Source organism: Mugil cephalus, chromosome 14 (assembly GCF_022458985.1).
Source record: "Mugil cephalus isolate CIBA_MC_2020 chromosome 14, CIBA_Mcephalus_1.1, whole genome shotgun sequence".
In the NCBI taxonomy this organism is placed as follows: domain Eukaryota; kingdom Metazoa; phylum Chordata; class Actinopteri; order Mugiliformes; family Mugilidae; genus Mugil; species Mugil cephalus.
Genome location: NC_061783.1, coordinates 18,265,593 through 18,293,573, shown reverse-complemented (window position 1 = coordinate 18,293,573; position 27,981 = coordinate 18,265,593). Strand labels below are relative to the sequence as shown.

The 27,981-nt window shown below is 40.9% G+C and overlaps 2 protein-coding genes across 2 annotated transcripts; both read right to left on the bottom strand.

The window, feature by feature from the left end:
• Window positions 1-675: 675 nt before the first annotated feature.
• LOC125020525 (four and a half LIM domains protein 3-like) lies at window positions 676-20,512 on the bottom strand. The gene is made up of 6 exons (XM_047605913.1): window positions 20,346-20,512; window positions 7,723-7,928; window positions 4,207-4,381; window positions 3,044-3,213; window positions 2,724-2,910; window positions 676-1,283 (listed from the first exon to the last, which is right to left on the bottom strand). Exons 2-6 carry the CDS (start codon window positions 7,876-7,878, stop codon window positions 1,132-1,134), a joined length of 840 nt encoding a protein of 279 aa, XP_047461869.1. The 5' UTR covers window positions 7,879-7,928; window positions 20,346-20,512; the 3' UTR covers window positions 676-1,131.
• Window positions 20,513-22,442: 1,930 nt separating this feature from the next.
• On the bottom strand, window positions 22,443-27,678 carry rragcb (Ras-related GTP binding Cb). The gene is made up of 7 exons (XM_047604463.1): window positions 27,496-27,678; window positions 26,524-26,727; window positions 26,230-26,429; window positions 25,452-25,566; window positions 25,215-25,357; window positions 24,972-25,120; window positions 22,443-23,349 (listed from the first exon to the last, which is right to left on the bottom strand). The coding sequence occupies exons 1-7, from the start codon at window positions 27,676-27,678 to the stop codon at window positions 23,189-23,191; spliced, it is 1,155 nt and encodes a 384-aa protein (XP_047460419.1). The 3' UTR covers window positions 22,443-23,188.
• Between the last annotated feature and the right edge of the window lie 303 nt (window positions 27,679-27,981).

Here is a 27,981-nt window from a genome sequence, read left to right as displayed (position 1 = left end):
TCATCAGAGTTTAAGCTGGGCTAAAGTAAATATTCTTTCGGCTCCTCGCTCCATGTTTTGAGTTTGACGGCCTTATAAAAATAAAAAAGAAAGCTCCCCCTTTATAAAAATACATTTTTAGGGGATGTGTGTTCTCTTTGTTTTTCAAAAGTGAGATAAGGGGATCGGCAGCACTCTCTGTACGGTAAATACGTCACTTAGGTTCAACAGACTGATAGACGTGGGCAGCCCGTGGTTATGACGTGGGAAGTCGTGTACATATAATGTTTGCCGTTCAAATGGTAAATGTACATTATAAATTGTGAGAATACTCCTGCTAGGCAACCGTTCCCATCTTAGTTAGCAAACTAACGAGCGGAAATGATGAAGATACAGTGAATCAACATGACTGATTTTCTGTTTCACAAAGCGTCTGTGAACAACTTTTCATCGCAAGTTGTCACATGTTTGGTATTTGGGAATAGGCCTCATTCACCCCATTAAAGGGGAAATTAAACATACAGGTGTTAACATTTGCTAAATGTTTAAATTAGCCGTTTTCTTTGTTTTGTTGGGAAGAACCACGCTAAAATAGTTTTGTAGCTACTTTGTGAACATGCTAAAATGCTAGCAACAGGCTAACTGACACCAACTAAACATAGAGTGTGTTCATGAATTCACAGCGTTTTCATTCACTCTTTCTTTCATGACATTTTATTGCTTGTACGCCAGTAAAAATCGCATGTAAGCAAAAAAGGGAAAACACAATACATTTAGGCAAAAAAGTTCATCTTAACAAATATGTGAACAAAGCAAATAGTGACAGAGAAAATAGGACCATATGTCCATTTGTTCTTTTTTTTTTTTTTTTTACAAACCGGCTTAATTTAAACGTCTACTATCATATTTCGTATATTTCATGAATCCTTTTATGTGCAAAACTTAAAAAGTAAAAGTCAGACACGCATCACAAGACTTTTCTGCAGTTAATACGTACATTTCTGCGTGCGAGAGGCCCACAAGAGTTTGGAGTCGTAAATACTGAATTAAATTAGGCTGTGAGTGAGTGAATTAGAAACGCTGCAGTGTTCATGTGCAAAGCTGAGGTTTAGAAGTTTTTCTGCTGGTTGTCTCCGGTGTGGGCAGGGGCGGTCAGTCGTCGTTGTTGCAGTCTGTACAGAGAATCTGGTCGCGGTCGGGGAAGAAGCCGGAGCCCACCAGCGACACGGAGCAGCGTGAACACTTGAAGCACGGCTGGTGCCACTGCCGATCCTCGAAAGAAATGTACTTCCCATCACCGAACCCTGCAGGACGAACGTGAAGCACGTGAGCGACTAGTCAGAGTGTCTTTCATTCATTAGGGTTTCACAACAGCCTTGTTACCGGGCGGAAATAACGCAAATAATTATAGATAACATCAGGAGTTGGCAGCCACTGAGAAAGTACTGGCAGTTCTATGCAACTCCAAGAATCTGGCTTCATAGCTGCGGTCCAAAAACATTTAGTTTGTTTTCTCATTTTACTCTGGCAGCTTTGTCTGTCTTTGTTTCGTAGAACACGTACTGCTGCATTGTCCTCCTTATATGTCCTTCTTAGCAATGTGTAGCATCTAAACAATTTCCATCCTTGTTTGTATAAGATTGAAGCTGTTCAGTCTGTGGTTAGTTTTTCTTTACTGTCACTTTCAAACTTTCAGACCAATTAAAAACTGAGAAAACTGATAACTTAATCTATCTTAATAATTGTTACATCTTTACAGATAATTAACACCTAAAGCTACAGGTCTGAGAAAAGATTCTCGGTTATCCAGGTTATAGCATATCCAAAAAAACAAAGCTAAAACAAAGACTTGTTGAGTTCCTTAATCTTTAGATCTCCAAGGATTTACAAAGAATTCTTATTAAAGATTTAATTTATTATTCTATAGTTGTCCAGTGGCAATTTTACTGTTAAAAAACAACAAATGACTAATGAAATACCAACTCAGAACCAAACACAGACAGACACGTGGCGTAGCATTTAGCAGCTAAATATATACGGTTGGTGGAGACCAAAAACAGAGCTAAAAACCAATTGATTTGACGTATAAATAATCTACAACAGCAATGATATGTTAACGTTATGTTCCCAGCCAGAGCCTTATATTAGAGAGAATCTGGTCAACGAGGGAATGGACCATTATGCTGATTGATTCTGAGCTGGTCACATGTTACATGGGCGTCATGTTAGCTACATCTCACCAATGTTCACCCACAGAGAAGTGGCAATAACAGAGAATAAAACTGGATTAAAAGTTAAAATACGTTAAAACATGGCGCCCCGCGTGTTTCTACTGCCCCCAATTGGCCACAAAACCGCCAACGCTCTCCTGTCTGTAGCGTCAAGACGTTGGTGACTGTCTTAGTGTTACTGGTGTGTTCTATGGTTGACAGCGGCTGGACAAGTACCCGTGATTAGCTATCAACTTACTGAACCGGTGTATGAGAAGATTAATGGAAAAAAATAATTAGCTTTGTCTTCAGGTGTGTTCGGGTGAAACATTTTTTGGCGATGTCACATTCATATCAAACTATTACATGCATTCAATTCAAGGAGAGGACACATTCTCGACCTGAGTCATCAGACTGCCTGAACCTGTTTGTTAAAGGTTATTGTTGTTCACACACTAGACAGGTTAAAAAAAAAAAAAAGAAACCTGACTATTGCACGTAAATTATTTTTTTAATGCGGAGCCCTTTACTGACCTGTGATGGCCGTGTTGCAGCTGGCGCACTTTTTAGCGTACAGGCTGCTGAAACACTTCACACAGTACGGAGTCTCTCCCTGCGAGGTGAAGGGTTGGCCAGCTAGCGGCGCTTTGCAGCCCGTGCAGAGGAAGCACTCCTTGTGCCACACCTCGTCCTTGTAAGTCACCCCTCCTTTAGTCAGAGGCTGCAGGACACAAACTGGATCAGTACACTTTCCTGAACTCTTTTAGTACAAAGCTGCTGCTTTTACTGTATGTAAACGTCTGTAATTTGGTGCATGGTCCGGCGCAGCCCTGCAGGACAAACGCCCGGCTCACCTTTTTGCAGTGGCTGCACTGAGGCGCGACCCTGCCCTCGTAGCACGGCACACAATAGTAGTTGCTTTTGTCCGGGATGAAGGCCTCGGCTCCGATCGGCTTCTCGCAGCCGTGACACACGAAGCAGTCCTCGTGCCACGTGGCGCCGTCGTACTCGAGCAGCCTCGATCCTGTCGGAGGGGAGAAGCCGAAAGATGAGAAACAAGATTTTGATTTGTTTTACGTCTTAAGCCATGTGCTCTCCTTTCATCTCCGCTCGACCGTGCAGTTACTATAAACTGGAATGAAATCTGATAGCGCTCACGCGAAATTCTGACTAAACGGATGATGATTCACTGTGACAACTGCTTCAGCTGAGGCTACAAACACAGCGCCCTTTTTTTTTTTATTTACTTTACTTTTTTTTATCCATTTCGCAAGAAACTGATGGCCCAATCCCACACATGTAAAAGAAACACACTTCAGAGGTTCCTGAAAGCTGGGGGCCAGTCATGCCTATGAAATTGGACTTTAGATCCTTTAATCGCCGACCTTGTTTTACACGACTTTTGGGACCTGAAAGGCAACTCATGAGGCGTGACGGTGCTCTGAACTTGAACTCGGCTGCACCCTTAAGACGCGGGGCGAGAGGGCAGCGGCATGCGAAGGCATTCCAGGCCGATCGGAAACTGCAGAAAACTGAGCGCTCGGGTTCAAGAAAAGACCCGGTTGTCTTATAATATCCCACACAAGCCACAAGCTCGGGGGTAATTTTCAGTCATTTGACACCGCTGCTGTTCCGACGCGGCGGCCAGAGCTGAAAAACTCTGCTGGGAGATATTTTCAGCCGAGCACGGAAACAATCATTCTGTCACATCTTAGCCGTCACACCCTGGATAACACAATCTCTTTGGTCTGTCCATTCCTGCAGAGTACAGGGGTGTGAAGTGAACTTTGCTGGTATCAGCTTTAGCTAGTTGTTTGCTGAGACACTTTAACTTTTGTAAATTTGATGTATTTTGTTGTTATGTTTATGTCTTGTTCATGTACGTGTTTCTTATCTCGGACGATATAATTTCCCTGCGGGGCATCAATGAAGTGATCTTGAATCTCATCAAGATTTGTGGACGTGCAGATGTGGGGGGTTGGGTGAGAATAAGACCTGTGATAAAGTCAGCGGCTACCTGGCATGACTGTTTTGTCGCAGGCCACACACTTGGAGGAGAACTCGTTGCAGTAGCAGTCGCTGCAGACCAGCGAGTCCTCCAGGCTGGTGAAGGGCTCGTCGGCCAGAGAGCGGTCGCAGCGGAAACAACGGAAGCAGTGCTCGTGGTAATGTCTGTTCTCGTAGAAGAGCTCCTGGAAGAATTGGAGAGGAGACACAGAGAGAGACAGAAGAAGAAAAAAAAGATTTTATGGATCTGAAATCAAAACTGGAAATGTGTCTTTGTCCGTTAAACTCTTAAAAATATGAGAATTATTACAAGATTATCCATTCAATAGCTTGTCTAAGTCATAGGTCTTCAACCTCAGAGGTACTGCAGGGGGGGAAATCTCTATTTTAAATTTTCCCTCACAGATTTAAATTCCTTTAAAAACACATTATCATAATTCCAGCGTATTTTAGTAAAGGAATAAATGGCGGCAGAAGACGATACAGGAGCTGTCTGGACTGTGCACCTTCACACGGAGCACCACAGCAGTTGAGACCTGTCAATCTAAGCCTCCTGTACACAGTAACTAGGCCCCGCCCCCTATAACAGCTGAGCCAATCAGGAGGAACCGCAGAGGCCACGCCGCAGCGTTAGCAGAGGAGAAGCTAACAGTGCAGCTCGCTCCCATCAACACCCGTCCATCCAAAGTTAGATAAGTTGTGTACTTCTCCTCGGGCTCAGACATCTCACTTATGTGGGAGTATATGTGCCATCACATGGCTCGGTGGGTGATTCACTGTCGCTACCATATTTAGCTGTGTTTAGACTTCAATCTGTCAGTTATTTTTTTTTATCTGTCAATTATATACACACATATACCAGTCAGGTATGATTATGTTTACGGCGGCTGCACGGACACGCTACTGCTGCACATGTTTCGCAATTAAGAATTAATATTTGAACATGTGTTTTATTTGAATAGCTTAAGACTGAATGCAAAATGATGATAATAATGTGTATTTCTAAACAGTGCGAGGCCGAGTTTAATATCGAAACACAATTTTTAGCAAGCACGTTTGTATTTTTATTGATAATGTAACAGTCAAACAAAGGGTTATAGGTTCTAGGTTATATCAAACTATGCAAGTTTGCAAAAATCAGGCTGAAATTAATTCTAATATCACTTTAAAACTGGACGTCACTGCAGAACTTTGACACACAGGTGTCACACAATGTAATTTGGAACCAGATACAATTTGTCTGCACCGTCATGCACCATTAATACAACCACAAACAGTCTGAACCTACACAAGTACACACACACACACACTCACTCTAGGACATTTACAGAACCAGGGTTATTAGCCCACAACCTCTTCACACTCCTGCCAAAGGGAACATAGTACGGAGAGTCTGAAATCAAAGACAACAAGCCTCACAAACAGTTTCTACCCTCCAGCCATCAGACTCTTGAACGGTTCATGTAACACCGCCTCGCTTTCCCATCACTCACTCTGACTGAAACTGCAGTACAAGTCACACAGCACTTTCTCACACTCAGGTTTTCAGCTTTTGAACTTTTTTCTCCTGGAACTCAAATAAGAGAGACTTGCAAAGTTAGAATTTCACTCATTCATGCGCCAATAAACATCTTGAATCTCCTGCATTTGTTTGAAATGAGCTGTTCAAATTTTGATGTCCTGCACTGAGAAATCATCTATTAAAGATCACGTTTACTTGAAATGAAAACGCCCAGCTGTTTTAGGAATCAGGCTGGATATCAACCTGTAGACTTTAAATCATTTTAGGTTTAAAATAATGCTGCTTCACTGTTTTTGGATAAAACTGGCTGCGAGTTAATAAAAACACCCGATCTGTTAGTGTTTCTCATGAACAAAGTTTCTCTTTGCTGCCCTTTATGTTTGCAGACATGGAAGTCTAAACTTAAAGTTTCCTTCTTTTTTTTTTTCCCCCAGGCGCCCTGCTGATCTCCAAACACAGTAGAAGTTTTTGTACTTTTTTCTTTTTGCTTCCATCGCTATTTTCTTAAAAATCAGCTGCTTGTATTCCAGTTCACGAGCAGTTCAAGCGAGCTCTGGGACAAATGGCGGGTGAAAAACTTATTTTTGTGGTGTGGGGTTTAACAGTTGGGACGGAGAAGGATGAAGGATGCAGTTACGTCTTGTGCGGAGGAGGAGGTGCAGCCAAAGCAAGCAGCAGCGTAATTTACTGTGCTCCCACACAGGGAGTCCATAATTCACAGGACCCTTGAAGGCCTCGTGGCGTCTGTGGGTGTTTCCTTCAGGACAGCGATTTCAGTTTGTACCCAGCTGAGGCTGTTGAGCAACTTAAAGGGGATTAGGGGCAATTTGGTGGTCTGTGAGTGGAGGTACGTTTTCCAGGAATAGCAGCTGGAAAAATTATCCTGTAGAGTTTCAGTGGAGGGAAATGTACAATGATAAAATATAAATATGTAACTTAAAGTACAAGGCTGAATTTTACAGTAAACAGTAAATTTTAACTATTTTATGTCCTGTCAGGGAGTTTTTCTTCATCTATTTATGTTAACAGAACAGGAAATTAGTGCGCAACTAATGGATAATTGATTAATTATCATTTTTAGCTTTTATTTCTACATCTATTGCCTACTTTTAGGTCTATTTCTGTATTTTTTTAATTACCGTGTTTCCTCTAATAGTCGCCGGTATTCAATAAATAGCAAATAAACAAATAAAGGCCAGGTTCTAGTCAGCCAATCATAGATGTAGTAACACACAGGTACCACAGGTGGCAGTAGCTACATTTGAAGTGCCACATGAACCTAGATTTTCAACGACACACTACCGACAACAGAGAGATTTAGCAGCATTTACCAGCATGGCGCAAAGAAGAAAACTGGGACGGTTACCCGCAGTAAGGTGTGGCCATTTAACCTTTTTAAGACCTAAACATCCGCCTGCGCTTAAAAAAAGTTTACGGTATTTGAATTACCGTAACTCACTGACAAAATCCAAAGTGTTGCTGAACACTGGGAAGTTGCCCTTTCTCGGAAAAAAAAGCTGCCATTACGGTAATTAGTCGGCTGCAGGTTGAGGAGAGAGTTGTTTGGAGGAATTTGTTAATTGAATTGAATTGGATTGAAAAACTTGTCAAATTGCCCAATAAATGGACCCTGTTTATTTTTCAGAGTTGATAAAAAGTGCATAATTTATTTGTTCGTCCGTTCTGATTACTACTGTTTAAATGATGGGAAAATCTTGAGTAAAAAAATACCGGTAAGTATGAAGCAAAGTTTAGTAATAAGGGCCTCCCTCTAATTAAAGCCTGTCTCCATTAATGGCCTTATTTACTCAGGACGGCTGAGTAAATAAAGGCTCCTGGCCACTATTAGAGGAAATACGGTAATTCTTTTTGCATCATATTGGCCACTATGAAACTGTGACTTAATGATGATGTCAGATGATGAGAAAAGAAAACCAATTATCATATTTTTCACATGACTTTCAGTGAAATCAAAGCACTTGATTCGCAGTAATGCGGACATACCTTTGCATTGTGGCTGATGATTTCTTTACATTCCTGGCAGGTGTTGGCGTAGAGGCGGTCGTAGCAGGGGATGCAGTGCGGCTGCTCCTCCACCTGGATGTATTTGCGTCCGTACAGGGACTCGTTGCAGTTTTTGCAGTCGAACCGGTCGCTCATGATGTCTTCCTCCGGTCAATGACGATTCGCAGGAACACTGTCGGTTTTGGCTGCACAGGAAAGAGTCGGAGAGTCAGATTAGAAAAGGCAGGAAGCATGATAAATGCTTTTATTATTTTTGTCAAGGAGACCAAAAAAAAAAACAAACAAACAGAAAAGGAATAGAGATAGCAGCCTGAAATTAAGTCTCCACATCATCCCTCAACCGGTACAAAGAAAGACTGGATGAACACAGTTTATTCTGATTTATTGAGCGTCAGAACCGTAATGACATAACAGCTTCTCCCGTTTCATCATTACTCACCATGAGTGAAAGCTTGTAAAGTCTCCCCTCCCTCACATTCCCGTACGAAACCCCCTGTGGCGGTTTGGCTTTGACATGAGAGCAACTAAACAATATTAATTGTTGGGAGGCGAACTGAAAGAGCATTCTCACTTTCAAAGGCTCTACCGCGTTTAAAGAACAAAAACACTCATTTATCTCATCGTATTTGTTTCCAGAGAGACTTGGTTGTTAGAAACACAAAGATCTCAACTTCTAAACCGACATTATAAAGATCTTATACGTTCTTTCTGCAGCCGCTGTCGTTATTTTCATTTTACACGAAGCGTAAAACTGATTTTGGTTTCAATTGTTTCGGAGAAACGAGCGGATTTTCTCATAAAAATCTCTTAAAGAGCACCAACTGTGTCCCAAATCTCTGTGGCCTCATGATTATTTTTATGTCCTGATTGCTAGCGCACATGACACAACACACAATCCCTCTGGGGGACAGGCATGTTGTTCTCATCAAACTGACCCTGGAGATGTTGTCTAAATGCTGGTTAATGACTGAGCAAGTCTTCCCGTCAGAAGGCCGAGCAGAGCATGGCCTTAAATCATGATAATAACAATAAAAAACACTAATTTTAATAGATTTAGACTAAATGAGATTCATATGAGATTATAGCTTTTTGGGGGGGAGGGCAATTAAAAGCCATATGCCAGCAAGTGATACAACACAGAAACACATTACTGACACAATTAATAAAAGAAAGAGTTTTAAATTTAATTGTTGTGATTGAACATTTTGAATAAAACTGTGGTTGTACCATGATTTGTTGGTGAAAAGCAGGTTATAGTATCAAGGAATATAAGACCTGTCTACCAAAGACAAGAACCTTTATTTTATCACCACAAAAAGAGACACAACCTGGGTGTCTTTACAAGCGTCTGCAGGTACAACTTCAGATCAGATCACAGGTTCACGCTCTGTATGCAAATAAACACAGACAGGCATCATTTGGGGCGTGGTAGAATACTTAGTCTTTTTTCTAACATAATCCCCAGTGTGAGGTTAGTTACTCAGAGACCTGCACAACGATCAGATTACAACTGAACCCGATACCGCTGTGCTGTTCGATGCAGTAATGAAAAAAACAAAACAAAAAAACAATAAAATAATTAAGTGGTCACTTGTGATAAGAATAAAAAACGAAGTTTGTCTCTTGAGATGAATATATTATGCTTTGCATTTGGCTATATTTGGTCAAAATACAAGTCATAGCTCAACAAATCTCCTTATGACAATTTGCTTGTTGTATTTACTTATGTAACATTACTAAATGTTTATGTACTTATGTTTGTGTTTACAAATGTTTATGTAATAAATTCTGGGTAAATCCCACCAAGCAACCAGCTCCACAAAAGAAGAAAGTGGAAAAAGTGTGAGACTGAACTTTAAGATAACAATTAAGTTAACGTTAGTGATGTAGTTGGTCAATTACTGCGGTCTTTCATGTTTTATATTGTTGTAGAAATTAATAAGTAAAATAACTGGAGACTCTTGATGTAAATTGGAATTTACAATTAGCAAGTGGCTTCAAAATACTTTTTATGTGAAACTAATGTTAACAAGTTGTTTGAAAATACTTGATCCAAATTTAATTTCAAGCAAATGATTATTATTTAATGTAAGCAGAGATGTGTTTTTACTCTACATGACGTTAGCTTACGGAGCTAATAACGTTTAGTCGTTAACTGACAACGGTTAGCCGTCAGCTAACACCCAACACCGGCCAGCCGCTAGCTAACAACGGTTAGCCGTCAGCTAACACCCAACTTCGGCTAGCCGTTAGCTAACAACGGTTAGCCGTTAGCTGACAACGGTTGGCCGTCAGCTAACACCGACTAGCCGTTAGCTAACAACGGTTAGCCGTCAGCTAACAACGATTAGCCGTTAGCTAATATCGCTAGCGAGGGGTTTTAGCTATAAGTCGGCCATGCACTGATAAAAATACAGTGCTCCATTTACTTAAAAAAAAAAAAAACAAGGCAACATTTTGCATCATTTTATCCCGTAGATCAAACAAGACTTGTGTGTTGGTACAACATTCATTCTGTAAGTAAAGTCAGTTTACTTTTGCAGATGATGTCAGTTTACTTTTACTAAGTAGATGGAGCACTGTATTTGTTTGAGTGTAATGCAAGGTCTGAACGGGGCCAGAAAGACCATGGAGTCACAAAGATACAACCGCAAAGACAAACAAAAGGCCTGCAGCTACTTACTGACAAGCTTGTTTTGATTGGTGAAGAGAATCCCATTGTTATTTGTAGATTCCAGCTATTTTACTCAATAAACACAAAGACATAACAGCTGAATATTACATGAAACCAAAAGGTAGACTGCCAGCTGCTTAGAAGTGTATTAATGGGAGTTAACAAACAAGACGAGGAGAAGAGGAAGGACAGGTGGAAACAGGGCTGGACTCGCAGACAATAACATCATCCAACAGTTGTGTTACTGATCTCGGGGAAGAATTAGCCGGCCACGTGAGCACGTTGTTATGCTGCAGAAAAGGGAAATGAGCGCGGAAAGGAAGTGTGGGAGGCTAAAGTACCCTTCTGTGGAACAGTTAAGTCAGGCATTGGCTCGGAAAGATATATGCACTGTGGATGAAGATTACGGGTGAGGAAATGTCTCCACAGTCGCACGGTCGTGCATAGGATCACAACATCTGGAACGCCGCATTGACAAAGGCTGACACTTAAATATTTCACTTGGAAACGATTATTGGTGAAATAATTATTCTGTTTTCTTATCCCCTATTTTGGGCACGGAACGTGATCCTGTAACGTCAGTAAAGAGGAGGTGGGTTCAACAAAGTGCAGCTGAGAAACTGTGTGGCTTTGAAATGTCCCTGAGGGATCGAGGAATGAGCCGACATCCCCCCCCCTCCACACTTCTCCTCCTCCTCCTCCTCCTCATCTTCACCGGCTCAGTTGAAGCGATGAGAGGACACAGAGCTCGGTACAAGCTAATGAAGACCACTTGGTTTCCCAGAAAGAATGCTTTTCGTAACGTGTTAGGAAGCAGCTCGTTCACGTCGGGCTGTTTTTCTTTTACAGGTGGCTTCATGCTCTACAACCTCCAAGTATTTGCATCTGGTCTGCTAAGGAGACATCTTGAAAGTGTGGTTTACATTCCTGGTGTCTCTCTGCTATCAAACATTTAGTTTCTAATAACCAATGATGCAGCAATTTCAGATAAACATAAAAAGAATAAACACAGTCTGCTCTCAGTCATGTCGGACGGTCGATGCCAGAAGCTGAAACTCCTCCAGGACTTTTTTTTCCTCTTAGTGTCATGTTAGCATACACTGAGGACATCCCTCATAGTGCAAGACTCCCTGCAGATAACGGCGCCGCTTCCTCTTTGAGGGCACCAAGCTGGGTCAACAAAACACGGAGGGAACACCAAACTGACACAAAACTTCACATCCTATGTCTGCTTTCTGTCAGATTGCCGTCTGAACAGGGGGGAAACCGGCCCAGCTTCCCCCCTAGAATCTCCACAGACGTTCGGGTTTCTATTCTCGTCCGTGCATGTCTGCGATGAATGCAGTGATAGAACAATGGTTTTCCTTCCGGACATAGTCTCCTCAGTCTTTTGTGCTTCATGTTTCGCTTCCTGGACCGCAACATCTGCAAACACATTCTGTGGTCTCCAGCTGTTGTCTTTCATCAAATCCTCCGTTCTGGCTCCGAACTTGGGAGCTCATGTGGGACCGGTGCCAAGATGCAACACGTCTAATTAAAAATCCTGTGTTTTATGGCTCCAGTATGACAGCTCATTAGAGTCAGCTCCATGACAGACAAACGGTTTAAGACTGGAATTTGAATAATTGTCTGTGTGCGCGAGACGCTGGAAACACAATTAGCCTAGCTCAGCATAAGGACACATCGAACCAACAGAAGTAACAGCAACGAAGGCCGACTTGTCTCGTCTCGTCTGTGTCTGGATAAAAAGTTGAACGTAACAGCTGGCTCGTACGACAACAACGTTTCATACCAGCAGGTGGCACTAGTCTGTATTTGTTATTAACAGGGGAATCAGGGAGAGCTAGCTAGGAAGAACGACAAACAGTCGTACAGAGATTGAATCATTCTGATCAGTTTGTCAACAATTTATTTCTCAATTTGTGTATCTAAATGTTCAGATGAGATAAAGATGAACAACTAGAAGTCTTCTGTGCCCTTTGGCCTTAATCATCTTTTGTTAGTTTCTCTTCTCGTGCACTGGTTCTCTAAAGAAAGTGGTTCTCAACCTTTTTGGGGTCCTGAACCCCCTGCATATTTTTGATCAACCCTGAGGACAGAATAGGGGTAAATTAAAAATGAGCTTAACTTAATTTCAAGTGCTAATCACAACATGCAACTTAAAAAGAGCTTGTGGTATTTGAATTACCGTAACTCACTGATGGATAAAGCTCAAAGTGTGACTGAACACTGGGAAGCATTACGGTAATGATGAGCTGTCGGCTACAGGTTGGGGAGCGACGCAAGACTTGGGAGCCCCAGGAAGAGAGAGTTGTTTGGAGGAATTTTTCAGTAAAAACAAAGTTACTAACACCCTTGAGATGTCACGAATTTCTTCCACACAAAAGCACAGCTTCCCAGTGTTCAGCCACACTTTGAATATTGTCTATAGCGCAAACCATTGCGAGTTACGGTAATAGCACATGCTTTAATGGATCGCCAGCCACCCGTTCAGGCTTTCAAGGGTTAATGAGTTTCCCACAACACCTTGCTGCAGACCATTAAGAGCATTATTAATAAATGAAAAACAGTAACGGCCTCATAATTTGAAACGGGTGCAAACCGTGTCATGCCAAAGTTTTGAACAATGCAGCCGAGATCTCTAAATAAAATATAGTAAATTACACTTGTGAAACAGATGTAATTAGAAAAACAAAGTCCTGTCACCCTCTGTAGTTCAATGTCGTAAGATCTTAATCAATTACACCACGGACCACTAGGGGTCCGCAGACCCCCGATTGAGAATCCGTGCTTTAAGCTAAACAGCCACAGATCTATTTGACTTTTTCTGATGATTTCTTTCAAACTTGTAACCACACGTTCCAAACATGCATTAAAAATTACGCCCCTGCTGATGCTCACATCCCAAATCTTTGCATGGGTGTGGAAAGGGCAACGTTAGCATGACACATTAATGGTAAAACTACACCCACCAATGTTCACAGACGGGCCTGACAATTACATGCTGTAATTGTTTAAAAAAAAAAAAAAAAAAAGGATTTTCATTTTCACTTATTATTATAAAACTAAGACATAATAGACTTAGTGGATTAACTAAAGCCGAGCGCTGTAAACAAGGACCAACGTGAGCGTGTTTGTCTTCACGGCGTCTAGACTGACTGACACTGACATCAGCTGCCTGAATCACCGACTCACGTGTCAGAGGCGTTCACTCCACTCTACAGGTGTCGTCTTGGGGCCGCTCCCAGAAGTACTTGTCACCCCCCCGGCTCTGCTCGTGAGACATTAAACCAAACAGTCGTCCATCCTTCTCCCTAGTAGCACTTGCCGCTAAAACTATTTAAGTCCACATTTCACCTTGATGAGTGGGACATGTTGAGTTCTTGTGTCTGATGCACTGTCTGTCCCGCGGTGAGAGATTTAATGCCTTCATTTGGCTCGGAGCGCTTTGTAACGGCGGCCAAATGGCAACTGTCTCCCAGGATCAGCCCTCCTGTCTCATGTCTCTTCATGGCTCGCTGCTGTTGTTTTACATCTCAACGACCTGATGGTTTCTTACGACAGCAGCCAGGAACTCTCTCTGCGAGTCGTGAGAGCTCTGCTGGGTGTTAGTGTTTATTTTCCCCGAGGAGGAATTTAGACTCGTGTCTGGGGTTTACTAACCAGATGATTCCATGATGAAAACTGCCATCGCAGGTAATAAAATCAAGTGGGACATAGGTGAAGGTATGCGTTAAAGCCACCCCAGCCGTAAATTAGTAATTTGCGTATTATGAAACGGCACTTTTGCCCTTGAATCTGAGCTGCAAATCCTGCAGTTTGTTTAAAACGAAAGACATTTTTTTTAAAATTTGTGTTTAAATTTACAATCATTGCTTCCTCTTGTACCGTAAGACGCACAGAGCCTGTCTCAAAACAAGAACAAAACAAAGCGGTTGCTCAAACTAATCGGTGGATCGTCAATAAATTTTATATTAAGCACGTTCAGGATCTTCACGTTGCAAACTGCTCTTGACTTCCCTGCCTTTTCTCCTCGTACCACAAGCAGATCAAAGTCTAATTTATCCAGAAAAAAATAAAACAAAATACAACGTCACACCCCAGGAAATTTGCTTTTGCTTGTGGTTAAATGTCTCAACAGCTTTAAGCTGGATTGACGTAACATTTGGTACATACATAAATACCATCCCCCCCTCTCTCTCTGGAGCAGTTGTAAAAACCTGATGATCTTCAGACTTTCCATCTCGCATCAGTATCAGGTCGAAATGTTCTTGGATGCAACACTTTTCATAAAATACCTGCGATTTCTCCTTTTTGTTCTTTGTTACTATGGTTTCTAACAATATTCTTGCCAAACGTCAGCATTTTAGCGTGGTCGCAGTGAGCGTGTTCGTCTGCTGCTGTTGGCATTCGGCCCAAATTCCTGAACTCACTGAGCCACTAGTGCAGATGTAGATGTTCACATGATTGCACAATAACTGTACCTCTTGATTATTGTTTACGTGGCATGCACGTCAGTTTCTACAGTTTGTAATTAGTTGGGAGTTTAATCCAAGCCCTGCTGGCCTTTGTGTGCGCAGGAAATCACCACTACTAAGCACCGCCCGGACTAAAATAATGGATGGAAATTGGCTCTTTTGAGTTTATGAATCACCAGAATGGTAAAATAACAGAGTCTATTTGCTCGATGAAATGCCGAGGGAAACTTGTGGTGTTCTCAGTCACCCAGGTCATGGTATATGTAAAACAAAGCGAAAACAAAGGCACTTTCACCACACATCCAAGTGGCTTTATGAAAGTTAATCCCGTTGAAGAGGTAAATACTGCACAAGTCTCCCTCGTTTTCTGTGCAGATTTCTGTTAAATTGCTGTCAAAAGCTGAAATGATATGTGACAAAATCTTTTCTTTAGGGAATATGCAGGAAACTCTGACCTTTCACCCCGGTTGATTCTGTTGTTTCACATTTCTATGTGGCAGACCGGCATTTCAAACAACAACCAGATGGATAATAGTACAACTTTTTAATGCTGTACGTAATGTGCGCGCTACTTATGGTGCAGATAAGACGCGTGTTATCCCTCGTCTTCCTCTGCAACCGGCTTTCTTGGATACTTTTGTTTCCGGGGTCACACGCCAGTGCAGTGGTATATGCGTTGTAAAGTTAATGTGGCCTTAATGGTCTTAATCAGATAAGGAGAACTCAGATTTTAGTTGGAGTAACATGTTTACATGCTCTTAAATTGTCCAGTTAGAGTCGGATTGAGGCAGTAGTTTTTTTAACGTGCATGTAAACGTACTGAGTGTCACCACAACCCACAGAGCCACCAGAAGGGACATTAATGAACAATGAATGAGTCTGAAACAAACCAGAATTATGGTTTTAGGCTGTGTCTGGGAAAATGCGTCATTAGCTGAGTCTTTTTTCTGATTCCGATTTAAGGTTTCAGATCAGCTATTTACATGTGAGATGAATGTTTCTATTTGTTTTAAGTGTGGGATCCACTCAAACGTCACTGCGCATTTGTGTCAAGACAGAGCATGCTCAGACAGAACGAAGCCTGACTTCACTCTTTACATGACTTTCGATCGGTTTGGGAAAAGGAATATTCTACCTCTGTGAAACCCGAATCAAATTTCATTCGCCTGTTTATTCCGACTGAGGTGTTTTAATTTGGTTTGGGCTTCATTGTAATCGGAACATTTGGCTCCATGTAAACCCTGCTACAGTTTTGACTGTATAGTGAATGAATGTCACACTCAAGATTCAGACTCCCAAATTAAACCAGCTACAGTCGGTGTTACGCACTTTAAAGAGTAAAAGCTGACGTCAGACGCAGCCTGTCGCAGCGTTTTTCCGTCTGAACGTACAATAACCGCTTTCTTCTTTACAGTAACACCTTTTCAAAAGCTGCGTAAATTCTGTTAAAACAGGAAAAGCGTGCGACAAAGTTAGTTTTTAATTACCCGCCCTCTTTACTGTTTATTTCCCCCTGAAATGGATTAGGGTGCTTTTACGGCCCGCGGGGCTCAGAACAGGCCTCACATTGTGCAGCCCCCTCGGTTACACAACCTGGAGTTGGGGTGAGGTGAATGAGAATATTGACAGCGCACACAATGGTGTGTAGAAAGCGCTACCAGCAGAGGAGCCCTGCGGCATTGGAGGAAAGTGACACCCTCTTGGTTGCAGCCATTGACCGCCGCAGTGACTGCGCTCCCTTTCATCCGCGGCACAAAGACGTTCAGTGTGATGTGGCTTCCTGCAGATCACAGGGCCAGTTTCAGCTCCACGCACACAAATCAACACAATTTCTTTTTTTCTTTTTTTTCTTGCTTTTCTAAGTCTCTGATCAAAGATCTTCCTGGCATGAATTGTTCCTCGCTTGTGTGATATTTTGACGATGAAATTATTTTGGTGAATTACAAGCAAAGAAACTGCTTTTGCAGGTTCAAATGTGTTAAAAACAATAGGATTACGCTTCATTTTTCCAGGCTCCATTAAAACAACACAATAAATATCACATTAAGCTGATAACACAAGGCAATAAAGGGTTTTTTCATAGACGTGTTTTTGCAGGGTTTCTTGCACACAACAAAGGCCACTTCAGCTGCACCCACACTAATCATTGTTCATTTTGTTGTTGCTGATTAAACATCTCATCAAGATGATTAGCTCCCTGAATGCTGCCTGTATTTTGAGATTCCCTGATACAGGACTTTGGTTCATTGAATCTAAAAAAAGAAGCTCAGGCTGAATTCAAGTGGAACCGTAATGCAATCAAGTACCTTTACATGTTAATGAGACATAACCTGCTGGATTAAAGATGGACTACGTGCCTGGCTTTGCTTTATGAGTCTCCAGCTGGCAGTTTGTTTACCCATTGAAACAATGTGGGCTGCAGCTGCTGCCGCTCGAACTGACAAACTGACAAACAGCTCTCAGTCAAACAACAATTAAATACGTCACTGCCGCTCACGCTTTACACCGGGTGACCTGCAACAGTGGTGCACAGGGGAAGGGTGCTCTTGTAAGAATACGCACACACTTATATTCTGGGGAGGTTGAGAGATTACAAAACGTTATTGAGATTCATCCCAAGAGGTTTGCGGTTGTGTGTATACACTGACAATTAATTGTCAAGTGTTGTTGAGACATTTTGCTGAAATCCTCAAACTCACAGTGGCGCGAGAGGAAAAGTCTGGAGATCATCATGAAGACTTTAAGGAATCCGTCATCTGGGGAACACAATTTTTTTGCACCGCCACATGCCATACTGTTAGAAATTCTAAAAATAAATTTGATATGCCGGCAAATAAAGACAAAAAAAAAACAATAAATGCGAGAAGATGGATTGCTTTTGGCAAAGCGGTTGTTGCTCTTTGGGTACAGGAAACTGCTGATCAAAGCAGATAGATCGTAACCCTGATCTTAGATACACATAAAACTGTTCTCCAACACAAATATACAAGTAAACATTTTTTTCCCGTCGGCTAGCAGCTGGCAGGGGACGGTCGAGTTCAAGTCCTGGGTGTTAATGGCAACTAATGTTTGTTTTCTGAGAGACCACTTCGGCGGTTGTCTCTGTTGCATATTTGCTGCTCGATTTATTTGTTCTGAGCTTCATCTCTGTGTTGGAGGGCTGGATTCATTCAGCTGACCGATGGTTGTTTGGAGTAGAGGACAGGAAAGATCTGCTAGTGAAAATTATACGTTAAACGGGTAACTTATCTGGACAGTCATGGACTAGGTGCTGAGCTAGTAATCATCTAGCTCTGTATTTAATGTAGTTTTTCTTGCAGTTTAGTTTTTTTGCTAATTAAAAATTAAATAAAACAGAACAAAGGCTTATAGCAGGTCTAATTTGAATAGCTATATAATAAAAATAGCGTCAAAAAAGAGCCAAAAGATGCTCAAACATAGGTTTTATTGTCTATACGTTAGCCTAGATTAGCATAACGACTGGAAATACATATAGATAGTGCTAGTGCTCAGCAGTAACAAAATATGTCTAACACATAGGTTAGCGTGCAAACTGAATTAGCCTAGAGCTCAACAACAACAAAATTAGTTAAAATTTCGTTTTTAAAGGTTTTAAAAAACCACTTACATTCACATCTCTGTGTAAGACTGGAGCCGCTGTGAGCTAGCCTATTGCTCGACAATAACAAACTGTTATTTATATGTGTGATTGATACATATATTGATTGTGTGGTGTTAAACAATGTACATTTTATGTTTGTGTAGAATTGATTCAAACTTAAGAAGCTTTTTAAACTCCGTCTAGCGTTATGCTAAGCTAACCTAATCGCCTACGGATTCCAGCTTTGTGCTCATATATGTTTTCCAGTCGTTAAAAATAAAACAAAATAGAACAAAGTCTTATTATTTACGTTTTAAAGGCACTCAGGCATTTGGACAAACCATTACTAACTGTTACGGTAACTATTTGGTAAAAGTCAAAAAAAAACCTTTCCTAAAATGTCCAGCAGCTCATTTAAAACTCATTTCGGGAAAAACAGAAATAGGAAATGGAAAAGACAGTGATGCATGTGAGGCTCATGACACATCTGACATTGTGACCTTGGCATCCCAAAATCGGTCCAACTTTTTTCATTCCTTCTGAGGCTCGCGCCTCCAGGGTTTGGTCCGAACCAGCCTTCACCCAAAGCAAGAATTTGACAGGAATGTGACTGTGGTGAAAACGTGGCATTTCACTTCTGCCCTCTGTTTTCTAAAAAAAGACAAAAGTCAGGAATTCCTTTCTGCGTGGAACAAAAACACGTAGCTCTGGGGGGAGAACGCAAACCAGAACTGATTGTTTCGATGAATGTATTAATTTGGCCAAATGGATTTGAACATGGGGTTTGGTGTGTGCGGTGATGGAAACTATGAGCGCTGCCAAAGAAAGAGAGAAGGGGGGGGGGAATTGCTGAGACTCCAGAACAAAAATTTGTAATCTAAAGTAGACATGACATCACTCTGAAGGGCTTGTTAACATGAAACAGACTCGTGTGTGTGTGTGAAACATGTCCATTGTGCAGATATTAAAGCTTTACTTTTGTGAGCCAATTTCAGACTTGGGGGGATTGTTTCCTCAAAGGCTGCCTTGTTCTCATAAATCTTACTTCAAAAGCACTTATTCACAGTATCAGTTACTCATTTGGACCCCACTCAGGCCCCCCAACCCCCCCAAATAACATCCACTATTTCCTCTCTCTAAAGAAAGAACATCCTTTCTGGTGCGGAGATTATATTTGGGCCAGTTCCTGCATGATTAGGATCAATTAACTTAGTTTAAGTGTCTAAAAATAAGAGTAGAAAATCTAGTTTTAGAGATTAACATAAGCCTTTGGAGAGAGCACGTATGAGTTGCCATGTTGTGTAAAATCACGTTTGCATTTTTAATCTTTTTTAAAAGATCACTGTACATGTGAAATGGTCCATTTCTATTAGGAAATTCCGCACTTATAAAACGCATTCATTCATAGATTTTAGTCCAGATTATCTACATAAACTTTTTCATGACAAGTACAAATGCGTTTTTATCTAAACCTGGCAACCCGAGCTTTCTTTTCTCATTAGCAGCTCATAATTGATAAATTATTAACTAACCACAAAACCTCATTTGTATCATATAAACGCTTTATAAAGAGTGGTTAATTAGACGGTTTAATAATTTGTTTTAAAGCCTTAAAATGTGAATTCAACATTCAGGTTTTGCAGCAGGTGAAAACAGGTAAAGATCCGTGCGCACCTCCGTGGATCAGATACCAACGCTTCAGTATAGTTATACCCATAAAATTAGTGAATCACACTTTAAATAAACGTGACATTCATTTTTACCCCATTATAAAGCGATAAATGTTATATTTAATCACCCTTTTTTTTCTTTTTTAAAATTTAAATCTGTTAATAAATCGTAAACGTACCGCTCTTTGTGCGTCTGCCGCTTCTGGAGACGCTGACAGGAGACTCTGCAGCGTCTGGCCGTGCGCTTGTGCCGCTTGTATGAAATGACAGATAGTTAAATCCTCCGTGGAGCACCAAAACCTGACGGGTTTCCACTGACTGAACCACCCGCGTCTCTGGTGCGTAAAACCAAACCGCTCCTCCGAAAACACCGCCCCTTCCCTCCCCCATCTTGGTCCTTACACTCCCTCTTTTTTTTTTTTTCCTCATTTCTGTCACTTTGCGACGAGTCCAAATTGGAGGCCGGTAGCCAGACCCTGCGCGTAATTTAATATTTTAAATACTATTTAGGCTTTAGAGGGTACACTTGAAGCAGCTTTATTATGTGTCTAAACTACAAATAATTCAAATAAATTAACAGCGTGAGGACTTTTATTGTGTCATATTTATATCACAATAAAAGTCGTGTCCTCGCTTCCGTCACCTCTGTGCGCACTTCTCATCCATCACGCGTGGATGGAGATGCTGAGCAGCAGCTTTAAACCCCACACACACTCTCTGCAGTGTCTCTCAACACTATCAGGTTTCTTCTGAGTTTTTCTCGGCTGTATGCATTTTTATTTGTGGTTAGAAGCAAACTGCAGGGTCGTGGAAAAAAAAATAAAAAAAATCCAAGATATCATTTCCCTCCCATTGACCTCCATTTTCCACAGTGGTGAGCAGGAGGTCTGGGGACGATTAGAGGCTTCAACTGCGGCTCCGTCCTGCCACTACCCATTAAGTCTGGACGCACAGGGCACAGTGTGATGAAGGCTTCACGTGTGTAGGGGCTTTAAGCTCATTTACAGTTGATGGATTGCCGGATTTTATCGTTCAGCATTTGTTGAGGAAAACAAACTTTTTATTTGGATTCTTGAAAGGGGTAAATGAGGATAAAACTGTCCTGAAATGTAAATATTTACGCGGAGAGTTGTCGCCACCTGTTGGTCAAACCTCAGAGCTACAACAGATTTAAAGTTTAATTATATTCATTTAATATTTTTTCCCCCTCATTAGTGAAAAAATAAATATATAGTTGTCATAAAATAATAGTTGAACTATCGAAAATAATACGTTTCCTTATTGTTACAACGTCATGTTTTATAAGTGACTCTTAAAGTTTTATTACGGACGTAATAAAACCTAAAATTTATGACATTTATAGCAATAAAGTCTCATAATTATACAAAACATTACGGACATTTAAATTACGTGAATACTTTCTCCTAAATGTTCAATAAACATTAAACGTTTATTTGAACAAACATTGCAATAAAGTTTTTCAGAATTAAATTTTATATGGTATTATGACATTATTATAGGAAATAATGTTAATTGTTAGCTTTATGGTAATTATTATTATGAGTTTCCAATTTCTCAAGAAAACTCAAACAAGTCCAGATGTTTTTTTTTTTTTTTTTTAGTAATTAACTGATATAATAATATTGTTTAAAAAGTAATTTTAAAAATTGATGATAATTGTAGATGTCGACTTGACGTCATCTAAACCCAGAGGAGGTGGGTGAGACAAGAATCATTAACTCATTAACAGAGAACATGTCCCACTTCATGCACGGGACTTTTTTTATTTATTTTTTTTTAATTCATGGGTTTTATGTTTTTCCATCTGCTGCTGTAACGCTGCAAATATCTCCCACTGTCGGATCAATAAAGGATCATCTTATATTTATATCATGGTCGATGGCAAAATGCATGAAAATGTTTTTCATATTGTACAATTACAATCTCAGATTTTTTTCCTAAAAAGTAAAATGGTTTCACATGTCAGATTTCAGGAGGTGTTTTTTGTGACATGAGTCTAATAAATTAACGTGAGTATTGTCCTGGATTAAATAAAGTATTAATTTCTGCTAAAATATCCGAATAAATCCTACAAACTGGAGCTTTATCTTCACAACATAAATGACTTTTCTGGTAAAACGTCATAAAAAAGAAGAAAAAAGATTTGACTACGTGTTATAATTATGCTACAAACGTTTTGAAATGCACTATTTGAACTATTACCTCCACAGTGAGACCCATGTGAGGCGGTGGGAGCAAAAAGCGACTCAATCAAATACAAAACATAGTTTTTTTTTTATTATTAAAGACCGACGCTCGAACACAAAAACACATCCTGAAGTAGTACTCGACTCGGCGCTCGCACAAACACGGATCTCTACGGAGTGGATTTGGCCGGCGTGTCCGTCAAGCTACGAAAAGTCAAATGTTTTTTGGCAGGCCGTCCGAGCAGAAAGCGTCGTCGGTTATTTCCAGGCTGCGTTAAGAGCAAACACGCTGTCGGCCGCTCTGTTAATCACCCGGGGGCTCTAATGGTGTAACTGGCACGGCTCTGGTCGGAGGAGATCCTGAGCAGAGAGTCATTATCAACAAAACACGTATGAGAACAAACACTTGGCTCTGCTGACATTTTTTTTTTTTTCTTCTACCAACTATGGATTAAACCCACTTAGGGCGCTCAATACTTCATCCTAAAATGAGCAGGGGCGTGAAAAAGGACTTTGTGCTTCTGCAAGGGGGTGAAAGGTCAGTTTGGTGCTTTAAATGTGTCTTTATGTGGACTGGCCAAGGAGGAGGTAAACACAGCTGACAAGAGTCTTTGGACATTTAAATATTGGTGAAGGTGCAGGAGAAAAGGTGCGTACGCTTTCGGTATTATTTCAGTATTATTTTTGTCTAAAAGGCCGGGGTTCTAGTCCCTGGAGCTGTTTCACAGCCGCTCGGACCGATTCAGGCTGCGCCAGCGACGTCGCTGGTGGTGAAACACAGGTTTTACAGTCACTCGTCTTCACCTCTCCGCCCGTCAAATGGCGCTCCCGTTCAGCGCGGCGTAGCTTCGGCCCGTCTGGCTGCTGCTGCTGCTGGACGAGCTCGGCCTCCAGGCGGCGCCTTCGGACGAGCCGCCGACCTCGAACACCTCGTGGATGGCTTTTCGGAAACAGTGGAAATTGTACTCTATCAAACCTGCGAAGAGAAGGAAATTTTAAAATGTAAAAGAAAATACTCCCAATTGTGTAATGAAGATGAAGAAAACATTTGTGAAATGAGCTTATTTAACCCTTTCATGCATGGTGGTCACTACAGTGAACAGCTATTCAAAAGCTGTTTTTTGTACATGTATGTGTTTTGGTGTCATATAAAAGTGCATATAAACCATCACAGTGGATGCTTGCACATATATTGCCAGCAATTGGCGAGTTGGTCAATTTAAAAAAACAAAAAAAAAACGTTGGCATCAAGTAAAATCTAAAAATTTATATAATTGTTAAAATTTCTGGTTATTTAATTTATACTAGGAGAAATTTGTAATTAGTCATGTGAGTGAACATTTCGTAACTTCATAAAAAATGGGTTCCTGAAAAAAAAATTCAATTGAACATAATTTTTTTATACGGCTAAAGAGGAATAAGAAAGAGCAAAGGGTTAATTCGTTAGTTTTTCTATGTTTTGTCTTAATTGCCTTGTGTTCTTTCTTTAATGTTGTTCTTAGTAGATCATATTCTAACTCTAAATTTAAAAATTTACATCCCAACATTTAATATTAGTGATTATTATTATTATTTACTATTACTACTAAGTCCTTCGTTTGCAGTTAGGACACATTCTCCCAGCTTCATAAATATATTCTCCATCTTTCCGACAACAGTGACTTTAATGAAATGAACGCAGGTTCGGGTGGTGCGTTTATGAAAACTCAGAAATCCCTATTCCAACATACGTTATCATAGCGGTCACGTTACAGGTTAACTCGGAGGATAAAAAGGATATGGATAAGTTTAGTCATTTGCTGAACATTAAAATGTGTGAAGCAGCTATTTATTTTTATTTTGGAAGCAGTAATTTCCGAGTTTGACATCTTAGAGTTAATTTTCCCCAACTTGTCTTGAATGCAGCATCAGCTTTTTTCCCCTAAATGTTAATCTTTTTTTTTTTTTTTAATTGCGATCAAACGATCCACGGTTATAAATATTTGAAGTCCTCCTGACAGCATTTTATCTTGTTTCTATTGTAAAGCACTTTGAGTTGCATTGTGCCTGAAAGGTGCTACATAAATAAACTCGCCCTGTTTATTCGAGATCAGAAGTTTGTACGCGAAATGTGAAGCCAGCAGCTAATTAGCTTAGCATAAAGGCTAGAAATGAGCAAAATCCAACCCCACAATCTTGTATTTCAACATTTTCTGTCTGTTTGTTTAAGAACCGAAGTGTAACGTCTTATGGGAGCTCACGTGTTTTGACTATTTCTTGTTTAGCATCGGAAACTTCCTGGAGGCCACGTCATGCTAACGGGAAAACTCGAGGGAGTGACTACACCCAGTGAAGAAGTGATTTGTGGAATAAACTCCTGGGACGTTTTCACACATGGGGTTTTTGTACATGTGTTGTCAAAAGCAATGTCAAAAAATGTCTCTTTGGGCTCAGTCGATGAATAAATTAACATAAAGTATTGATTGTGTTGTGCATCATGAATGCTAACAACCGGGGAAATAATCTTTCCTTCCTTCCAGAACTGAGAAATAAATTTTAAAATAAATAAATAAATGAAAAAAGACAGTAAGAAATCTCCTACAAACCGGGACTACGCACCTTTCCTCTCGAAGCTCTCCTCTCTGAGGATGCAGACGAGAGCGAGGAACTTCGTGACCTCTTTCAAATAAAGCACCGTAGTGTTGTTGAGCTTGATGATTGCCAAAGACTCCTTGTCATAGGCACAGCCGCTGCCATCCTGCATTAGCCTGGCAGGCGGAGAAGAAAAAGTAAGAGCACCTTTAAACCCCGCCGTTCAATCTCTGTCAGGGCTTAAGACGGATAATAAATAAGTCTGCTCACCCGTAAATACAGGAGACATCTATGACCACATCGATCATATCACAGCAGAGCTCGTAGGACTGCATGTCCACAGGAGAGCTGTCCGTGGCGATGTAAATCTTGCTAACGACGTCGAACAGGAAGGCCTTTTCGATCGCGGAGTGCTGCCAAACACAAGTTGCAGTTTAAAGCACAAACAATGGGACATTTTATTACCGTTGTTAAATTGATAAAAAAAAAGAAAAAAACTAAACATACGGATATGAAAATGTTCAGGAGGTTCTCCAAAGTCGGCAGCTGAGGTATGAGCTTCTGGACGACTTTGCTGAAGGCTTCGAATATGGAGTGGTCGTAGATGCTGGTCAAGTAGAAGCTGGGGGAGAAAGCGAACAAGTCAGGGCGAGAGCGTCGTGTTTCGGCTCGTCTGCCGACTGCGAGGATGAAACGCTAGACGGTTCAAGAGGCAGCATGTTAAAAATGTACCTGAGACAACAGAAAGAAACAGGTTTCACTTTAGAGTTCACTGCTTAATTAACCCAAATGGGAAACTAAATAAACTGGAAATTAGGACAAGTACTAGAGGAAGGACCTTTCACCTGATTAAAAGCAAGTAAAAAAAAGCAAGAGAAGTACATAAAAGTATTTGGTGGTGTTGCCTTTAAAGTGTTTAGATTCTTACAATAAGTTGTACGTTTTAACCTCTGCACAAAGTCCTTTGTTGTTGTTCCCGACGCTGATTTATTCTTAGTCAGTGTTTGTTTATCAAGTAGAATTATCTCACAAAGAAGCAAATAATACAAAACTACCTGAAAATATTTTTAACATGACCTCACGTACGCAAGCCGTGACTGGTCATTCGTTAACCAAGACTTAGCTGCTTTTAACTGGGAGGTAATGCGTCCGAGAGGGTTGGGCCTCAACTGAAAATATGTGCAAAGGAAGTCTTTCGTAAGTTATTTATGTCTGCGTTTGACTTAAGAGCCGGTGTTGAAGTATTCTTAAGTGTTTAGCCTCTCCAGACATGTCACGCACTCACCTGAGGTGAAGCTTCTCCAGGCTGGCGTCTGCCAGGTCGTCGTTCGCCCTCTGATGAATGTCCCTCTGCGTTTCTATTTTGTGGTCGTCAGATAGGCCGTCGACTTTATGGATGAACACCTCGAAGTTGATGTCTGGATTCACTTTGTACGCTCTAGATACGGTGAGATGCAGCCGCCCGAGGGCCTCCATGTAGTCGTCCTGGTGACAGGAGACAGGTGACGTGTTAATTCAAGCTAACACAGGATGCATTAAGGCCCGAAGCGTAAGCGCCGGGGCGCATTAGTCACCCCACCTGGGCGTCAATGACGAAAATCAAAGCTCCGGTTCCCTTGAAGATCATCTCGCTGTCAAACGTGGGGTCGAAGAAATCCACCTGGCCGGGGAAGTCCCAGATCTGGAAGTTGACGAAGGAGCTGCTGGAGATGTCGTCCTTGTAGATTTTGTTGGTGCTCTCGAGGAATAAGGTCTCGTTAGGAGACATCTTGTGGAATACAACCTGTGATGGGGAAACACAAAGATCAACGTCATCTCTGATTCACAGCCTTCATATCATGATGTTATTTGTTTTTTATCTAAATTTGTGCAAACTAGAGGTTTAATAAAGAGCCTACACATGAATCTACATAGAAGATTTGTTATTACAACGCAACAACAAATAAAGAGTTGCAGTCACAAACTATATTAACATGATCGCATGTTAATCTGTGCTGTGGCTGTAAATGGTCCCATCATGTGACGACCAGAACATTTAATCTCACACCACACAATGAAAAACAATGGTAACCATCCATCTTTATATATTTATAATTACAGTATTACTTGATAGTACATCATGTTTGTTGAAATCTGTGTCAAATAAAGTGGTTAATGAGAGAGACGTACTAACAAACACCATGATCCAGCTAGAAAATTGCTTTAATGTCACTTTTCACATAAAAACTTAGCCTAAATGACACAAACATGTTCTCAAATGGGAAGAAGTGCTGCTTGTTTTTATCTTTTCGTGTCAAGTAAGACATATTATCTTTGAACTTTGGCCTAATAACAACAAAAGCAAGTAAACGTGTCAGGGGAAAACAAGAATGCATATATATTTAGTTGCTTTTTTTGGACATTTTATGGATCAAACAAGATCATAACAACCAAAACAGAGTTGAATAAACAATCCCAACGCGATGATTGTGATCTCTGTGGGTCTCAGTGTTGTTTTTAACTGTGTGGTGTGTTCAGGTGCAGCTACGTGAATTAATATTAATCACCCCACCTTCTGAATAGATGACTTGCCGCTCCGTCTCAGGCCCATGAGCAGGATCCTCGGCTTGTCAGCTGATGTGGAGTTCTCCTCCATGTCCGGCTCCTCCACCCCATAGCCAAAACTTTTAGGGAACGACCCCACAACGCCATAGCTCTCAGACAACGCTGGGTCGTCGTACTGAATATTCATCATGAACTTCAAAATCCGACCAGCTCCCTCGTATTTTTTTTTTCTTTTTCACTTCTTTAAGCCGCCGTTTTTAAGCCTTCGGACAACAAGCTTTATAATCCGAACAGGAATGTTGTTGTCTGGGGTTTTCACAGCGAGCTAGCATGGCAAGCTAATTAGCTACGAGAGCGGAGTGTACATGTTAAAAATATTAGCTCAGATTGCAACGTATCCAGCTGGGATTAAAACATAAAATCGCCGGGAACTGAAATAATCCAAATATGAACATATGAGTGGTTAATTCATGCTTGTCGAAAAAGAAAGGAC

Excerpts from the sequence above, each read along its gene's own strand:
- LOC125020525 (XM_047605913.1), bottom strand. The coding sequence starts at position 7,878 with ATGAGCGACCGGTTCGACTGCAAAAACTGCAACGAGTCCCTGTACGGA. Across the intron at positions 4,382-7,722 it reads TCATCAGCCACAATGCAAAG|GAGCTCTTCTACGAGAACAG; the intron begins GTATGTCCGCAT and ends CAATTCTTCCAG. Across the intron at positions 2,911-3,043 it reads AGTGCAGCCACTGCAAAAAG|CCTCTGACTAAAGGAGGGGT; the intron begins GTGAGCCGGGCG and ends TGTGTCCTGCAG.
- rragcb (XM_047604463.1), bottom strand. The coding sequence starts at position 27,678 with ATGATGAATATTCAGTACGACGACCCAGCGTTGTCTGAGAGCTATGGC. Across the intron at positions 26,430-26,523 it reads TTTTCGTCATTGACGCCCAG|GACGACTACATGGAGGCCCT; the intron begins GTGGGGTGACTA and ends TCCTGTCACCAG. Across the intron at positions 25,358-25,451 it reads TCCTGAACATTTTCATATCC|CACTCCGCGATCGAAAAGGC; the intron begins GTATGTTTAGTT and ends TGTGTTTGGCAG.